Below are 17,921 nucleotides of genomic sequence, written 5' to 3'. Positions count from 1 at the left end.
GCTCGTGGGCGGTCCTCACCCATAGTCAATGTGGTTTGCTCCACAGCTTGGAAAGGCTATGTCAGTAGCACCAAACATTCATTCAAGCTTTTGTTTAACAACTTAGCATTTCTATAATAGGCATGTACCTCAGTTTACCAGGTCCCCCTCTTCCAACTGGAATAGCAAACTCTTTTGGTTCCATTCTGTTTAACTTTCCTTTGTGGGAACCTGCTCCCCTTGCACGCTCGGAACTGCTTCCGCTGTGTGCTGCTGACAATCCACTGCTGGCCCCACTGGATGTGCGCTGAAGGCTTGAGGCTTTGGAAGAGAGAGAGCTAATGTCTGCAAGATCACCGGAGGTGAGTGATGAACCTGCAGTCCGGGAGGGTGAGATCTCACTCTCAAACTCTTGACACTCAACCACTGGTTCTTCGCTCTCCTGGGGAAGATAATAAGAGCACAGTAATTTTTAAAAGAGCATCTCTCTTTCTCCTTTTAGTCACTATTCAAAGTCAAACGTGAATGTTAATGTTCCTCAATTAAAAGTCTTTTCAATCCCCTCATAAAGCAAATATATAAGACAGCTAAACTTACACTTTATCAATTAGCTTCTTACAAATCTTCCAATGGGAGGAGAGGCTTAGTAAAGATTAGGGAGCATGCAGCAAACCACTTCAAACCTGTACTCTTGGAGAACAGAAACAATACAATTTGACCCTACTACTGAACAGTATGTAATAAGTTAAATACCTGTAACTACAGTTTTTCCAACATTGGTATTTTGTAGATTCACATACTTCATACTGTGTCCACATATCCACATAGTCAAACAGGGAATGCTGCCTTATATCAGCTCACTCTGTCCGAACTTCAGTCACTCACTCCACTGACCCTAGATATCAACATAAGCCAGTTTCCGCAGCAAAAGAGTAAAAATGGTCAAATGGAATATAACCAGTGGACCTCTAACTCAATACAAGGGAGGATTGAATCTACAGAGACTGTATAAGAACAAGTTATTTACCTTTAGCAATTATATTTCTCGTGGATACCACAAATATCTCACCTCAAGGAACCCTATCCAAGAGCCAGACTGGATCCAGAAACCGTGCAAAAGTTCTTTTGCACCAGCAAGTGACATCACATGGCTCCAGCCATTGCTCCTCAAGTCCCCCAAGAAGAACATAAAGGCACATAAGTCCCAACCCTGTGCGTAAGTGTCAGTGCCTATCTTTTTTTTTCTCTTCTTAGAGGTGGAGACGAGACCGCCAATGACTGACTTGAAAGGGGGGTTGAGACGAAACCAGTGGCAAGTAACTTGTTTTTCGAATTTATATTTCTGTGCGCTGATTCCGTACTTCATGAACCAATAACCAAGCAGTACCCCCAATGGAGGTGGTTTTGAGGGAAAATTACAATAAAAAGTCATTCATAATGGACCTGGCAAAATGGGTTTCCCTGCAGACTAGGGAACAAAGCTACCATTGCTCAGCGTAGGAGTAAACTGAAGCCCATATTGTAGTTTGACAGAAGTCTATGAAAGTAACACAGTTGGAAAGCGGTGAAGATGAATCCTTCTACACGGTGGAAGGCACCTTAATGACTGCAGACTGCTTCTTCATATTAAGGTATAGCAAATCCTAACAGAGGGCAATTGAGTGGGAAAAATAATCCTCTCCTAGACCGCTTTTCTACAAAGCCAATGAAAAATTATTAGTGTAAAAGATCACAGAAGCTGAAAAGCTCTAAGCAATGGTCTGAGGTCTTAACCCTTGGTAGTGTGCAGAGGAGAACAAGAAATTTGGGAAGGTAATGGATTGGGTGACATGAAGTGAGAAAACCATATTAGACAGATAAGATGCTCATGACAGAAGCGTCAACCTGTGCAGATGGAATGAGGTGAATCGAGGAGGAACTGAAATGGTCCACAGTTCGCTCACTAGTTGAGCAGAGGTGACAGCAATAACGAAGACCATCTTCAGAGTCAGACACCTCTGTGAGCAGTTATGCATTAGCTCAAAAGGGGAAGTAATCCACAAGGTGAGAACCAAATTAAAATCCAACCTCTGAAAAATCTCATCGCAAGAGGGTTTTTGATCAACGACACAGTGGCTTCTGCTCAACTTTGAAAGTGGCGAGGCATATAAACATCTATTTCAAAAAAGATTGAGCAAGATTGGCTTTCTCGCAGAGGGCTCCCATGAGAACGTTTTGACAAAAATAGAGACAAATGGTATATTTTTGTGAACTATGTTTAGACAAATTGGCGAACGAGCCAGCGCTTCTAAATGAACTATACAGTACTTTTGTGGTGGTTTGACTCTGTCTTCCGCATCTGGTGGTTTTATTATGCAGGGTGCCTGAAGTGGAGGTTACCATGCCTACCTGGTCTGTCTCATTCTCTCTATTCTCTTTATTCACTAACGCAAGATGCGTTTCTCGACATATGTTTACAGAAGCATATCTTTGAGCATCCCCGACTTACCTGAAGTATGTCTCTCTTCAGTTTTTTGTTTTCTTTCCTTCTAGGTCACAATCAGGATTGGACACAACTATTTAGTTGCAGCCTTTACTAAAGGACTCTTAGTTTATGGCCCCTACTGATCGTCCAGAGGGTTAAGTCTACCCCTCTTTTAGTATATTTTTTTCACGTGCACCACACCACCTCCACAGCTTATTCTGGTCCTGATGAAATGGCAGGGATCTTTACGACCATAGAGGCGTGAAACATGTTGACCGCATAGTTACCTGGGCCAATTACGCCTACAGGGGTAACTCTCAACCTGCGGGATTTTTACTCTGCCAAGGGTAACAGCACATTAAAGGATCTTTTTTGGTAACCCTTAGACAGTTTTTCGCTTTGCATGCACCTTGTCACCCTCCACTTAGGACTCACTCCACACCCACATGCACCAAACAGCAGTTTTCAAAAGACCTCTAACAAAGTGGCTCTTCTGGGGACTTGTAGGGCATTGCAGCGCCGGCCTGACAAGGAGTAACTGCACGATGATAAAGCAGGACATCCTTCGGGGTGTGTGAGGGCTACAAGTGACAAGACTTGTTCTACCCCACTGAGTCCCAGACCTAGGAGACCTCCCCTTTTTCCTGTCTCCTTTTCTTATTCCTCTCTCCCCTGAGTAAGATAGTGACTGTTTGCACTACTTACCTTGAAACAGTGTCCCCCTTTTGTTGCATACAAGGGGATTCTCTGCCACTGCAGATGGCTGGTGGTGTGCCCTTCCCCTGCAGGGCTTATGAGGTTGGCATGACTGCCTCTGATGGTGTGGTTACCAATGAGGCTCTTGAACTCTCTGTGGAAAAAGCACCTATATTATAATCTTTATCGCTTTTTACATTCTTTTTTCTTTTCAAGACCAACCGCTTTAAATGTCTCGATCTCGGTTTTCATCCGATTCATATCATCATCCGTATAAGAGCAGAAGAGGGATTTCAAGATCGGTTGTTGATCTTTAGGTTTCAGGCTAGTTAGCCTTAAGGATGAACTCTGTGTAGGGCAAATAGTGTGGCAGTATCCAAATCTGATGTATCTGCCACAACACCAACTATTTGCTTGGAGACAAGAAAAACACTCATTATGGATTTCTTGGAGATCCTGCCAATCTTTCTTTGGCAATCACTCAGCAAACCTTTGGAGAGAGTGCCAAAGAGCTCCATCATACCTCCCCAAAACTGCAGTGGCACTAGCTGACTTCATTTTCCTTCCTACTGAATCAATCTGCTCAATTTCTTTGTCCAGTGGAGAAGGCAAGACTGCATGAGACTTCAAAGCAGTAGTTACTATTAAGGAGTTTGGAAGAGAGACCGTTCTGAGAAAGGGATAATCATGATTCGGAAGTCTACACTTCTTAACAGTGTAGAGGGTGGAGGTGTGCAGACCTTATCAAACCAAGGGCTAAGAATTAGAGCACAGTAGTGTCAAGCAATCCAGGAAACAACAGTAAAAGAGGCTTGAATGCTGTTCCCTGATGCAAATTGTAAAAAATGACAGACGTAGTTGTACCTGGTGCCCAAGGATCCTGTTGCCAGGAACTAGAAAAATTAACTGACCTAACCTTCAGAACACAATAATAGGGAGACTAGGAGTGCTTCTAGGTCCAGCACACAAGCTCCCTAAATGTACATGTATAGAAGTGGAGTTTGCAGTTTCTAAAAGAATCAGAAATTGCGGTAGGTTGGGAGGGGTCTGATGAAGCAGATCGAGGAGAATCTGTTTGCTCAGAAGCAAGAGCCCTCACACACCCAGATGAATGTCTTGCTTCATTATCGGGCAGCTCCTCGCATGGCCGGCGCTGCAATGCCCAACAGGGCCCCCAAGGGAGCACTGTGCCTGAGTCTTTTAAATTAATATGCTGTGATGAAGTGTAAGTGGAGGTGTTGTGTGGCTAGATTAGTGTAAGTGTAGTATAAAAATAATTAAGAGAGACCCTGAAAGCTTTAATATGTGGGACCTCTTGTTACTGATAAAAACAACAGGTGGCCGTGTTGGAGACAATGATCCAGTACAGCTTACAGGAAAGTGAGAAAGTCGGTCAATATGTTTCGTCCTATGTAAAGTCCCTGCGGATCTGGGCACTTCGTCAAGACCATGCAATGATTGTGGTTATAGTTGTGATAATTAGCAACAATATCCAATTTCAAAAGTCACCCTCAAAGTGTAGGGTATATTTTATGATAGCTAAAATACGACCCAATTTGAGTAAGTAAATGGCCCCTAGGGTCAAGGTAGAGACCGCGCTAGCTGCATAGTGAAAGGCATCCAGCTCGCTAGGAAAGCTGCGACCTACCCTTCTCTGCTACCAGAGCTCTTGCTTCTGAGCAATTGTATTCCCCTGATCTGCTTGCTCAGACCCCTCCCAGCCTAGAGCCTTTTCGGTTTACCTTTATGATTCTTTTAGGAACTGCATATTCCACTTGTATACCGGACCTTCACTTGTGGGGCATAATAATGGGATACACAGGAAACAGTGAGGCCCTTAAAGGCGCACTGTGAGTTTTTTATGCTCATGTGTTGCGGTCTATCTGCTAAAATTGCCTTACATTCCCTTTAAAAAAGGTTTGTGAAAGAGTTCCTCTTGTCTGTTTGATGTAATGGATGACAATATCAAACTTTCAAATGAAAATTTGATCAAATTTGGTGTTTTTACCTTATGTTGGCTACAAACATACTGATTTTCTTTACTTTGCTGCCTTTTTCTACAGAAAGGTATTGCGTGTGTGTGTGTGTGTGTGTGTGTCTATATGTGTATATATATATATATATATATATATATATATATATATATATATATATATATATATATATATATATATGAATATGAAGAAAGGTTCCTCCCCAGCCTGCTCTGCGCTTGCAGACACCGCCTCCACGCCAACAAGGAAGAGGACCGGACCAGCAAATTCAGCAAGATGGTATTTTATTTACAGATTAAAACAGAACCAGCGACGCGTTTCGGGCGGGAAGCCCTTGATCACGCTGCAACATGTTTATAATCAATTATGCTTTTTTATACGTGTATGCAGTGAAATAGACGCCACCCCCTGGTGACGCCCACCATGATCATGTGATTAGTAATAAACAGTAACAACGCACTACCGCTGATACATAGTTGCCATTGCTGAATGAAAATGCAAGAATTCATAACTGGTTAAATCCAGGAAACCATCAACATATATTCAATTACTATAATATTTCAGTACAATTCTTCAATGTTGAATTTCAGATAAAAGGATATATATCTGTTATGTGCAAATAAGCAATCTAGTACATTTAGCAGCAAGACTATAAAGTGCGTGTACATAAAAGTGCATAAGTGATAAAAAATTGTGATAAAGTGCAAGAGTTAGCGGAAACATATGGAACTACCACTGGAACAGTAATCAACAATTAGGCATCATCTCTCAATGTTTATATACATAAATTCATCTAAGCCATCCTAATCCATAATTATTTCTATTTGAAAGGTCAAATAGAAAAGGAAGAACCATTTTTTCAAGAAGCTAAACATAACAGTATGTATAAAAAGATTTATAATTCATATATATACATACCTACACACACCCCCACTCTCATACCCACCACCCCAGATACCTAGCCCATTATATCTAAGTGAATTTTTCAATGGATTGCAAATCCCCATGTGCTAGTAAAGAACAATGCAAAACAACACAAATGGCACTGACTATATACACACCCAACTCAAGAACCCTCACATAAATATTTACATGTGTGCATACCTGTGCGATTCCATATATACACGTCCATGTGCAACACTAAGCCCAAGGTCAAAACAATATCAAAATCCTATACATGATATCCACATAATAGTAAAATCACTGTACAATTAAAAGATAATACAAAATTGACTATCATTAAAATATTGTACGTGATATGTGAATAGGACTGTATGAACAATGTATGTATAATGATGCCTAGTGCCTAACAATTGCCAAGTAAAGTGCATAAATGATGTCCCTATAGGTGAGAATCGATGTAAACTTCACCAATTGTAATCACAGAATGTGGGACAAATGTAAGGGACTTCTAATAGGGAACCTAACTAGAAGAACCAGAAATCAAAACACAGATACCGATAGAATCAGAAGCTGGCGAAGCCAAATATATCTACAAAAAGTGATGCATCTCCTCAATATTATTGAGCCCGTATTCCCACTGCTCGTTCTCCATTGGGATGTCGACTTCCACCAACAAAACAAGAGCTCCAAAAGAAGAGGTAGAGGCCACTCAGGGGAAATGTTGGGAAATCTTTAATTAATACAGCTCACGTGTAATGCATTTCTGCCATTTGGGCCTTTCTCAAATGCAGCTGTGTACAAGGTGTAACTCCACCCCTACCTTTCATTGTCCAAAGTCTCCCCCATTGGCGGAAATCGCAAGTACGCTGTAGTTCCAGAAAAAAACTGCAGTTCCCAGGATGCTGTATTTCCAGGTAAGTGTTGCATGGGGGGACTGTTCAAAATTCAACCTCTATGGGTGATGGTAATAGCACGAAAGGTGCAGAGTTTTTTTAATAATGAGCCCTTGAAAGAAAAAAAAAAATATATATATATATATACACAAACCTATTTCTATATTTTGTAAAGTGCTCTGGCATCCTGCCCATGGACAAGACTATTCAATGCTAATGACTACTGATGAGGAAACCCTGGGAGAGAACAAGTGGCTTGAAGATTGTCCGAGACCATATGAGGTGAGCTCACCTGCAGCAACTATTCATCAATGTATAGAAACACATCTGTCTGTGAACTGCGAAATGGGCCACAGCTACCAACGTGACTTTCGTGAACACCTGCGGGTGCACGATTAGACCGAAGGGCAGGAGGTTGAATAGAAAATGTTCTGAACTCAGCCCAAACCGGAGGCACTGCCCTAGGGGACAGAAGGATTGGCACATGACAGTACAAATACTGCACATGCAAGGACACCATCTAGTCTTCAGAGTCCAAGCCCAAAAAGATCTGATCCAACATCATCACCTTGAACTTTTCCTTCCTGTGCAACGTGTTCAGTAACCAGAGGTCTAAAACTGGCCTCAGCCACCCATCCTTCTTGGGGATAGCAATCCGTATGCATCTCTGCTTTGGGCTCCACTTCAAAATACGCAATGGGTAAGGAGTAGCTGAACTTCTCGGAAGAAAATACTGGATGGATGGCCGAGATCAAGACATGGTGTCTGTAGTCACCTGGAAAGGTTTTAGGGCTTCCTGTGGTGTCGCACCCCAGATCAACCAATTGCCTAGATAGTGGTAAATGAATATTTCCTTCTCTACGACGCAACCACTACCATAAATTTTGAAAATGTCCTCTGGCTTTAGTCCAAGCGGAGGGACTTTGAACTGGAAATGATCAATATCCACTGCAAACCTTAGGAACATTCGATGTTTCTTTACAATAGGAATGTGAAAGTAGGTATCCGGAGGGTTCATACCACAAATCCAGTCGCTCTTATGTAACTGTGGGTGAATGTGATGCAAAGCGAGTATCCTGAATCATTTCTTACCTTGTTAACATCAGTAGGACTCCGCCGCGCTAGAGAACCCTATATATGCCCCCAGAAAAGTATGTTTCCAATTGATACAATACTATGTAGTGCAGAGGGCGTACCCTCACGTCAGCCAAAATCAACAAATATGTTGTCGCACGGATGCTGCCTATCCGTGCAGTCACCTTGTAGTTGCGGACTTGCTGCACACGATGTGGAGCTGCCCGCGCCTCAAGGGATATTGGGGAGCAGTTACAGACGCCCTGACCCGCTGCATGGAGCACACAATCCTCCTGTAATGAGAGACCTGTACCCTACACCTGTATCGCAGAAGAAAATGCCAAAGGGTGACCTCCTGTTGTATTATCTAGGGAATAGTGGCAGCAAAGTTGCTGAACAGAAAGAAGGGTGGAAATATATTAAATCCCCTCAGATGCTGGACTGGCGCCGCTCCCTGCAAATATGGGCCAACGCAGACAGCGTTCTACTAAGCAGGGAAGACACATTAGGCCTCATTAGGTCCCAACTGGGACAAACTGAGACACCATCATGAGCAATTTCCAGAGCGAACACAATACTACTAAAGCAACACTAGACCCCAATGACGCTGCCGAAGGCAAACTAGAGGGGGCGCAGTGCCCCGATGTAGGTATGTTTGGGGGCAATGTAAGCGGCCACAGACGTGTTACACTCACTGCAGACCTCCTAGAGGATGCTCACCTGATCCAGAAAGTAAGAAACGTGCAGCTCTATTGAGGTGGAGATTGGGGGTTGCTCCAGTTAAAATAACCCACCCCTTGTTTACTTTTTCTTTGCTCAATTCATTACTGCCCTTCTCCCAAGTTGGTAGACTAATTCACAACCACCAAACCACAGATGCCTAGCTGGGACACATTCGGCTTTATATGTGCAAGTGATTAAATTGTCCATAGTGGAGCGTGGCGAAGATGGCCGCCTGAGAGGACGCTTGTTCAGGAGGCTCCTCGTCCCGGACCCCCTTAGCACCCCTAAATACGCTTCTGAAACACCCCTAGCTGGTGTACGCTTTGACCTGCAGTGGCGAGACATCTGGCGGCTACCCTGGTGAGGTCGGACACCCGTCCAGTTGCCTCTGGGGGCCACTGCCTCCCGCACGGAGCGCATCTTGACTGCAGAGCGAGCAAAATGGCGGCTGAGCCCGCCAAGTGCCTGCAGCTAGCCCGGCCTGAAGCGGCCTGACGAGAGATGGCGCCCTCACGAGCTAACACCCGGCGCAGCCTGCGGGGGCTGCAATGAGCAGCAGAGCCGGTGATGACTGGCACAAGCGGCATTCAGCGGAGCACACAGGGCAGGCAACTGGAGATACTGGCCGGGTGGAGCCGTAATCGAGGTCCGGGTTCGGGGCCTAGCATCGTGGACAGTGGAGTGGTGCACCGGTGCTCCGCCTGGCAGAGCGGCCGCTGGGGCAATAAGCAAACACCCGGCAGGCGGCGAAAGACTGTCTGCACGGCAGTGAGATACGGCAGGGCACGGCCCCGGAGGTGAGGAGTGGCGCACCGGGCCAGCAGTGGTGTAGGCGGACCTGGACAGAGCGTAAATCGAGCCCCCGGCGTGGGGCCTAGAGCGGACTAGCCTGCAGACTACACCCGCATTGGGGACGGGTAGCGGAGTGCGGAGAGAGAGGGGAGGCCACGTCATACAAGGTGCACCAGAATACGGGACACCTGCGCACCCGCATGACCCTACAACACTGGGGCCTGCACCAGCGAAAGAAGACCGGGGACCCGGAACTAGAGAGACCTGCCCAGCACCTGCAACGTGGTGTCGGTGAGGAGCATAGGAAGAGGGCGACATCGGGGGGCCAAATGGTTCGGGCCCAGTGTGCGTTGGGGCCACAGTGCTGATAGCCCTGTCTGGCCGTCTCCGGGGCTAGTAACGGCGCCTGCACAGCACGTAACCGCCCCCCGTTGAGCCTTTAGAGGCGACGCTTGCTCGGATTCTGACCTGCACCCAGGGCCTTCGACGGGAGGAGCCGGCGTCGCGCTCCGAGCTGACAGTACGCCCATGGGGTCTGTATTCAACAGAGGGCCCACTACTTGTTCTGTCCGGCCAGCTTGGCACTTGATGGTCAAGCAGTGAAAGCACCATGGCGACTACAAATCGCAGGGGCGGCCGCACCATCTCCGATATGTTAATCAAAGGCACCCCTAAAGGTGAGAAGAGTCCGACGCTGCCTGCTACGGCTAAAGAGGCCCCGGGGCAGGAAGATGGAGGAGCCCCCATCACCAAAGTACCAAAGCGTACCATGCCAGGCCGGAAGTGGTTCGCGGCACTATTCTGAGCCGTTTAGATTATTGCAACGCGCTACTTCTGGAGGCCCCAAAAAATCTGGTGGGGAAGTTACAACGCGTGCAGAACATGGCCGCCAAGTTGGCCCTCTCATGGCCTAGGTCTAGTTCTTCTACCTTGGCTTTGAGAGAGTTACACTGGCTCCCGGTACATCTGAGGGTGCTATACAAAGCCGCGTGTTTAGTGTTCAGAGCTGTGCACCATCAGGGTCCGATCCCTTTGCAGAACATGTTCTCTTGGTACTCTGCCTCGCGTCCTCTACGTTCTTCTTCCGCGCAGCTGTTGGTAGTTCCGAGGTTTCAGAGAGTCAGGATGGGCGGCCGTTCATTCAGTGTGGCTGCTGCCAAGCTGTGGAACTCCCTGCCACTCTCTCTGAGAAGCCACAGCAACTACCTGCCATTTCGGAAAGCCCTAAAAACGCACCTGTTTCCAAAAAACGCTGCGTAAGTGATAGTGCTGCTGTTTAAGTTCAAAGTGCCAGGATGCCCACTGGATGACAGGTTTGCGCTTTATAAGTATACTAAATAAATAAATAAACAAACAAAGCCTTCCTGGAGTCCTTATTCAACTCCCTGAGGGAGGACTTCCAGACCCTCAAAAAAGACATGGCAGGGGAACATCAGGAGTTGCGTCGCGACGTGGACGGATTGGGGGAACGTGTGGCAGCAATGGAGGAAGCGGACCACACCAGGAGTGAAGAAGTAGAACTCCTACAACAGGAGATCATCCGTCTCCGCGAGCAACAGGTCGATCTACAGGCACACGCTGAAGACCTCGAGAACCGCTCTCGAAGAAACAACATAAGGGTCCGAGGTGTGCCTTCCAAATCAGAGGGGATCAATATAACCTGCTATCTGCAGAAGCTGTTCCGAGAGATCCTGGGGGAACACGATGAATTTGAGGTACGCATTGATAGGGCACATACAGTGGGCCTGGCGCGCCGGGCGCCTGCCCCCCACCTGACATATTGGCCTACCTACCAGACTTCCCATTGAAGGAGCGCATCCTGAAAGAGGCCCACCAGAAACAACCCCTCAAATTCCAAGGTCACTCAGTGGCGTTATACCAAGACCTTTCAGCTATCACCCTACAAACAAGCATTTACAATGCAACGGTTTCGCCTTTGGAAAAGTTAGAGCTATTGGCATTGTGAATGACAAAATTTGTATTTATGTGTTGGTTTTGAAAACAGATGAATAAATGGCATTGTCATTTACATTGCCAATAGCTTAATCTCTCGCAAATGTGAGACCTATTGTACCCTACGGACGAGCTCTGCAGTCAGCAATTACTACCACACACACACACACCCAGAGCCACACGCACACACCCAGAGCCAGCCACACACACACACACACACCCAGACCCAGCCACACACACACCAAGAGCCAGCCACACACACACACAGAGCCACACACACACAGAGCCACACACACAGACCCAGAGCCACACACACACAGAGCCACACACACCCACACACCCAGACACACACACACACACACACACCCAGAGCCACACACACACACACACACCCAGAGCCAAACACACACACACACACACACACACACACACACACACCCAGAGCCACACACACACACACCCAGAGCCACACACACACACACCCAGAGCCACACACACACACCCAGAGCCACACATACACACACACACCCAGAGCCACACACACACACCCAGAGCCACACACACACACCCAGAGCCACACACACACACCCAGAGCCACAGCTATTCGTTTTAGACAACTGTCCAGTGTGCTCATTTTCTGCAACTCTGTACTCCTGAGAGGTTCCACAAGACATAGATGGTTAATGATATTAGAATTTTCATCTGATGTTTTCAGTAATGGGTGCCATGTTGTAGCGTGCTTGCCAGTACCCCAAATGCAAGCATGAACCAAGTGCCCCATGCACCTGAGCTAGTGTTAAAGGACAGGCCTCCTTGGGATGAAGGGACACCAGTGCCACTGTACCTGCTGCACAAAAGTTAACTATGTTTCTGAACGGGGGTGGTTATTCATATCCAACTTAACAGAACTCATTTTGTTGTCCTGTGTGGACTGAGACTGTGTAGACTCCCTGCCTGGCATCGAGCCTGTGACCTCTTTGTTAAACATTCACCGAGTTCCTTCCACACTTTGCCGCCTGAGAGCCACAATAATATTGTGCGTTCGGGGCCGTTGTATGGCATGAGCGTCAAGCAAGACATTGGCATTTAGTTCTCCGGTCGCCATTTTCTGAGGTGGATCCTTGACTTCCGGTTTGGGAGAACGCATGCAAACAAACCCAGAGCCACACACACACACACACACACACACACGCCCAGAGCCCCACACACACACGCCCAGAGCCCCACACACACATACACCCAGAGCGACACACACACCCAGAGCCACACACACCCAGAGCCACACACACCCACCCAGAGCCACACACACCCACCCAGAGCCACACACACCCACCCAGAGCCACACACACCCACCTAGAGCCACAGCTATTCGTTTTAGACAACTGTCCAGTGTGCTCATTTTCTGCAACTCTGTACTCCTGAGAGGTTCCACAAGACATAGATGGTTAATGATATAAGAATATCCATGTGATGTTTTCAGTAATGGGTGCCATGTTGTAGCGTGCTTGCCAGTGCCCCAAATGCAAGCATGAACCAAGTGCCCCATGCACCTGAGCTAGTGTTAAAGGACAGGCCTCCTCTGGGAGAAGGGACGCCAGTGCCACTGTACCTGCTGCACAAAAGTTAACTATTTTTGTGAACGGGGGTGGTTATTCATATCCAAATTAACAGAACTCATTTTGTTGTCCTGTGTGGACTGAGACTGTGTAGACTCCCTGCTGGGCATCGAGCCTGTGACCTCTTTGTTAAACATTCACTGAGTTCCTTCCACACTTTGCCGCCTGAGAGCCACGTGCGTTCGGGGCCGTTATATGGCATGAGCGTCAAGCAAGACATTGGCATTTAGTTCTCCGGTCGCCATTTTTTGAGGTGGATCCTTGACTTCCGGTTTGGGAGAACGCCTTCCTTGCAGTCCCTAGCGCTTGCCGAACATAGCCTAAGGAGCGGAGGTAAAACCCATCAACAGCCGGAAAATTGTAAAGCTTCACAGCAGGGAAAGAATGACTGTGGAGGAGGGGGATTCTTAAATGCCATGGTTGCGTGGGAGTAACAGGTGAACTTGTACTAATAATACATACTTTTCAGAAAGCGTGGGAAACGGAATCTACACTTAGGCCAAGAATGGAAGAAAATGTTAAACTAGTCAGATTTGTGTTTCTGGTGTTAGCTGTGACTGCGCTGTAATCTGGAGGTCTGTGTTTGGTGTAAAAAATACACGACACCACACAGACTCTCACTAGCAGGCCGAAGTCACCAGTCAAACGACCCCCGTACCTGCTTCAACTCCGGTCAGCGTGAGGTCTTCATCCGAGTTCTGAGTCGCTTCTAGGCCGTCCGTGCATGTAGAGTATCCGGCCCTCCCAGCGAGACCTTGCAGGACCACTAAAATCGCGCAGACCACCCCGGCAACAGCCAAGTCGGAAATGACAATAACATGCCGAGAAAAAAAAAAAACATCCGCCCACCGCCGCAATGACGATCGCAAAGGGGCGGAGAGCGAAAGAAATCGCCGGAACGCCCACGAATCTGCTCGGGCAATGAGTGACGCATCTCTGTTCCAATGGCTAGCCTCCATTTATGGAGCTAGCCAATGGAACAGAGGCGGGACAAAGCCCCAGACTGCTTCTCAAAAGATTTTGCCTGCGCGAAACGCCAGGGGAAACCTAAAAAGGAAGGCCTTTAAGGTGGCCACGACCTTCCACCGGGACAACGGGATCCCCTACTCCTGGGGTCACCCCTTTAGACTCATCTTTAAATGGAGGGGACACTACACCAGCTTCGGTCCGTACGAGAGATGTGTGCTCTACTGGGCATCGACATTGAGGAGAATTCAAAAATGGAAGGGCCTTCAACGCTGCTATCGCCTTTAAAACCCCCCCAGTCCTCCCGGGATGGATGGCAACGCGTGGGACGCCAACGCTCGCTCAGAAACAACCTTAAACCAGACCCCACGACAACGGAGCAGGAACAAGGGGCGGCTATACTGGAGGAGTCCAAGGACTCGACAGTTGGGACTTGATGCAGCGATCAAAGGGGGTTTCAACGCACTGTCACTACACGGGGCTGAGGGGGGCTGGGCGGGGGGCCAACGGGGTCGTCACTGCCACACACTCCTTTTCTCTTTATTACTACGAGCCTGAACTGTGTGTGAGTGGCCTGAGACTATGGTTTGCAATTTTGAATTTCAAGTTGGGGTTAGGAAGGGGGGGGGGGGGAGGTCGAGGAGGTGAGTGACTGGAGTTGGGGGGGGGGGAGAGCCTCAACAGGTGTGAAACACTGACTAGCATACAGGATTTCTTGGTTGGGGTGGTAGTGGGGGGGGGGGGTAGGCAGGGGAGGAGGGAGTTGGAGGGGGGGGGGGGAGGGGGGAGTTCTGCCAGTTCCTTGGAAGGAGGTTTGTTTTCAGGGTGGGCACTCCTCTGTCCTCCCCTTTTGTTTTGGGTTTTCTTTCGTCCCTTATCCCACAGGCTATTCAGAGCCCTTGCGTAAACATTGAGAGACAATGACTCACTCCAGACTTAAAATTCTCACCCTTAACGTGCGAGGGCTCAATAACCCCATTAAAAGACGAGCGGTCCTGTCCCTTTTAGAACACTGCACAGCCGACATCTGCCTCCTACAGGAGACTCATTTGCTACCTAAAGTCCAACATCGACTTAAATCCCGTGCCTTCCCCACGCAGCTTTTCTCGTCCTCCGCCAAGAAAGTGGCAGGAGTAGCAATATTAGTGTCCAGATCATTCCCGGGCAAGGTACTTCAGCGGGAAGCAGAGATAAGGGGGACTGCTGGTATACCGCTTCCTGATAGCAGGCCAGACACTAGTGGTAGGCCCTTTATATGTGCCCAATGAGGGACAGGAAGCTTTTCTCCACTAAGCACTAGCTGCTGCCACAGCTAACACTGATAGACTTTTACTATTGGGGCCGATCTTAACTTAGTCTTCCATAGCACGGCCGACCGCTCCTGCCAGCGGTCGGGTCAGGTGGGGGCTCTTTCTAAGTCAGGACAGGCGCACCTCAGGATTTGGGCCTTATTGACCGGTTGGGACACATACACCCACGCAGCACCTCCTACACCTATCACTCAGGGGCCCATAAGTCCTATGCCAGGCTCGACTATTTCCTCTGCGCCTCCGCGCTAGTGCCACGAACGCAAGAAGTAGACATCCTGCCGGCATCCCTGTCGAATCACTCCCCGATGGTGGCAACCTCCCTTTTTACGGCTGTACCGATGCCGCAGCGGCATTGGCGCCTTAGAGAAGCTCTCCTCTATACTCCATTGACAATAGACCGGATCAAATCCACCATTACCCACTACCTGACCTACAATGCCAACGCTGACACTACACGGGCAACACAGTGGGCTACTCTTCAAGCGGTCGTACGAGGCAAATTTATATCTATCGCCACAGCCAACAACAAAGAGCAGGCGCCGAAACGGGCCGAAATAGCGCAGCGAGTGGCTGAGCTGGAACAAATGCATCAGCGTTAGGGAGTGGCACGGGGTTGCCGTCAATTGTGCATGGAGAGGAAAATGCTAGCGGCATTGGACCAAGACAAAGCGGAATATGCGGCCCTCCGTCTTCGGCAGGCCTATTACATGGGTGAGACAGATGCGGACGCCTACTGGCAAACAAGCTACGGGGACAGCGCCAGCGACAAGGGGTACAGGCCATTCACACCGCCCAGGGGGACTTAGTATCCGACGAAGCGACGATAGCAAAGACCGTTGGCGCATTTACGCCGGTGACACCCTTGACGACCAAGCGGGTCAGGGATACCTGCAAGAGGCATGCCTTCCCTCTCTGACCCAGACGAAGGCAGATTTTCTAGACAGACCCATCGGCCTCGAGGAGGTGGTGTCGAAAATTTCACGTCTGAAACTGGGGAAATCGCCCGGCCCAGACGGGTATCCGGCAGTTTTTTTACAAAACATTCTATCATCAGTTGGCCCTCCTACTGTGGGATCTTTTTAACTCGTTTGCCCAACCTGGCGTGATCCCGGCAGAACTTTTAGAAGCCGTAATTTTGGTCATACCGAAACCCGGCCGAGACGCAACCCGCTGTAGTTCGTACAGACCAATCTCGCTTTTGAACATAGATTTCAAATTGTACACAGGTATTCCGGCAAACCGACTAGCACCTTATATGCCTCAGCTGGTGGAGCCGGACCAGGCCGGCTTCATACCTCAGCGCCAAACCAGCGATAACACGAGGCGAGTTCTCCACCTCATCAAAGCAGGGTCGCGCACGCGACCAGATTGCATACTATTGGCCATAGATGCCGAAAAGGCATTTGATAGGGTGCACTGGCCCTATTTGGAACAGGTCTTGCACTTCTTTGGTCTGGGTCACGTTCTCTGCACCCGTATTTTGAACTGCTATAGACTGCCTAATGCCACAGTGCGCGTCAACGGCCACACTTCCTCCCACTTCCCGATCGGCAGAGGGACTAGGCAGGGGTGCCCACTCTCCCCTCTCCTGTTCTCCCTCTATATGGAGCCATTGGCGCAAAGGATCCGGCAACACAACCTAATCAAGGGAATCACATTTGGAGGAGACACACACAAGATCAGCCTGTACGCTGATGATATTTTACTCTCCCTCACCGACCTCGTCTAATCTCTCCGTGCGCTCTTTATTGAACTACACAACTTCGCGCTCGCCTCTGGGTTCAAGATCAACACAGAAAAATCAGTCGCCCTCAATGTCTCCCTGTCCCCTGAGACGTTGGTTGTGGTACAAGAGGAACACTCCATACAGTGGTCCAGCTCCATGGTCCCCTACTTGGGGGTCTTCTTAGGCCCCTCCATCCCCACCACCATAGAAGCAAACTAAACTAGGCTTCGCGCACAGCTCCGAGGAGAACTCCGGAGATGGGGAGGATAGCTGCCACCAAAATGATGCTCTTGCCACAGATCCTTTACCTGTTTCAGACCCTTCCTGTTCGTCCACCGACGGGGTGGATCCAACAGACACAGTCTGGACTGGCGCGCTTCATCTGGCAGGGTCGACGTCCACGCTTTAAACATGCCATTGCAATCCTTCCGCCTGAGCACGGTGGCGTGGGAGTACCAGACCTACAACTCTACTTCTACGCGGCACAGCTCCGTAGCCTAGTGGAATGGCATCAACCGGAATCTGGCAAGCATTGGCTCTTCCAGGACCAGGTGGTGGCAGGCATGCCCTTACAGGGGATGCCTCTTCGCCCCAAGCAAAATCGACCGCCAAACCTTTACGTGTCCCAGATCACTAGCACTGTCATGGAGGTGTGGGATCGAGTTGCCTCCAAACATGAGTTCACATCCTTCCCGTCCCCCCTGACTCCTCTATTCGTCAACCCTGACTTCACACCGTGCCTCGATCCTAAGGCATTTGCGACATGGCAGAGTTCCCCTTGCAAGGCCCTGGGACATCTTTTTAACCTGAACGGTATCCTCTCTTTCCAATA

At 48.5% G+C, this 17,921-nt stretch overlaps 1 protein-coding gene across 6 annotated transcripts in view; it reads right to left on the bottom strand.

Annotated features, from left to right (window-relative positions):
* The window catches only part of TP53BP1 (tumor protein p53 binding protein 1), a 1,075,988-nt gene that overhangs the window by 432,429 nt on the left and 625,638 nt on the right, over positions 1 to 17,921 (bottom strand). For all 6 annotated transcript variants that reach the window (XM_086958203.1, XM_086958207.1, XM_086958208.1 and 3 more), the window contains one exon: positions 129 to 421. In XM_086958203.1, coding sequence (XP_086814329.1) covers positions 129 to 421 — 293 coding nt within the window. The remainder of the gene's footprint in view (positions 1 to 128; positions 422 to 17,921) is intronic.

Source organism: Lissotriton vulgaris, chromosome 2_1, assembly GCF_964263255.1.
Source record: "Lissotriton vulgaris chromosome 2_1, aLisVul1.2, whole genome shotgun sequence".
Lineage (NCBI taxonomy): Eukaryota > Metazoa > Chordata > Amphibia > Caudata > Salamandridae > Lissotriton > Lissotriton vulgaris.
Note: the sequence above shows the minus strand (reverse complement) of the source record. Positions and strands in the feature narration are given on the sequence as shown.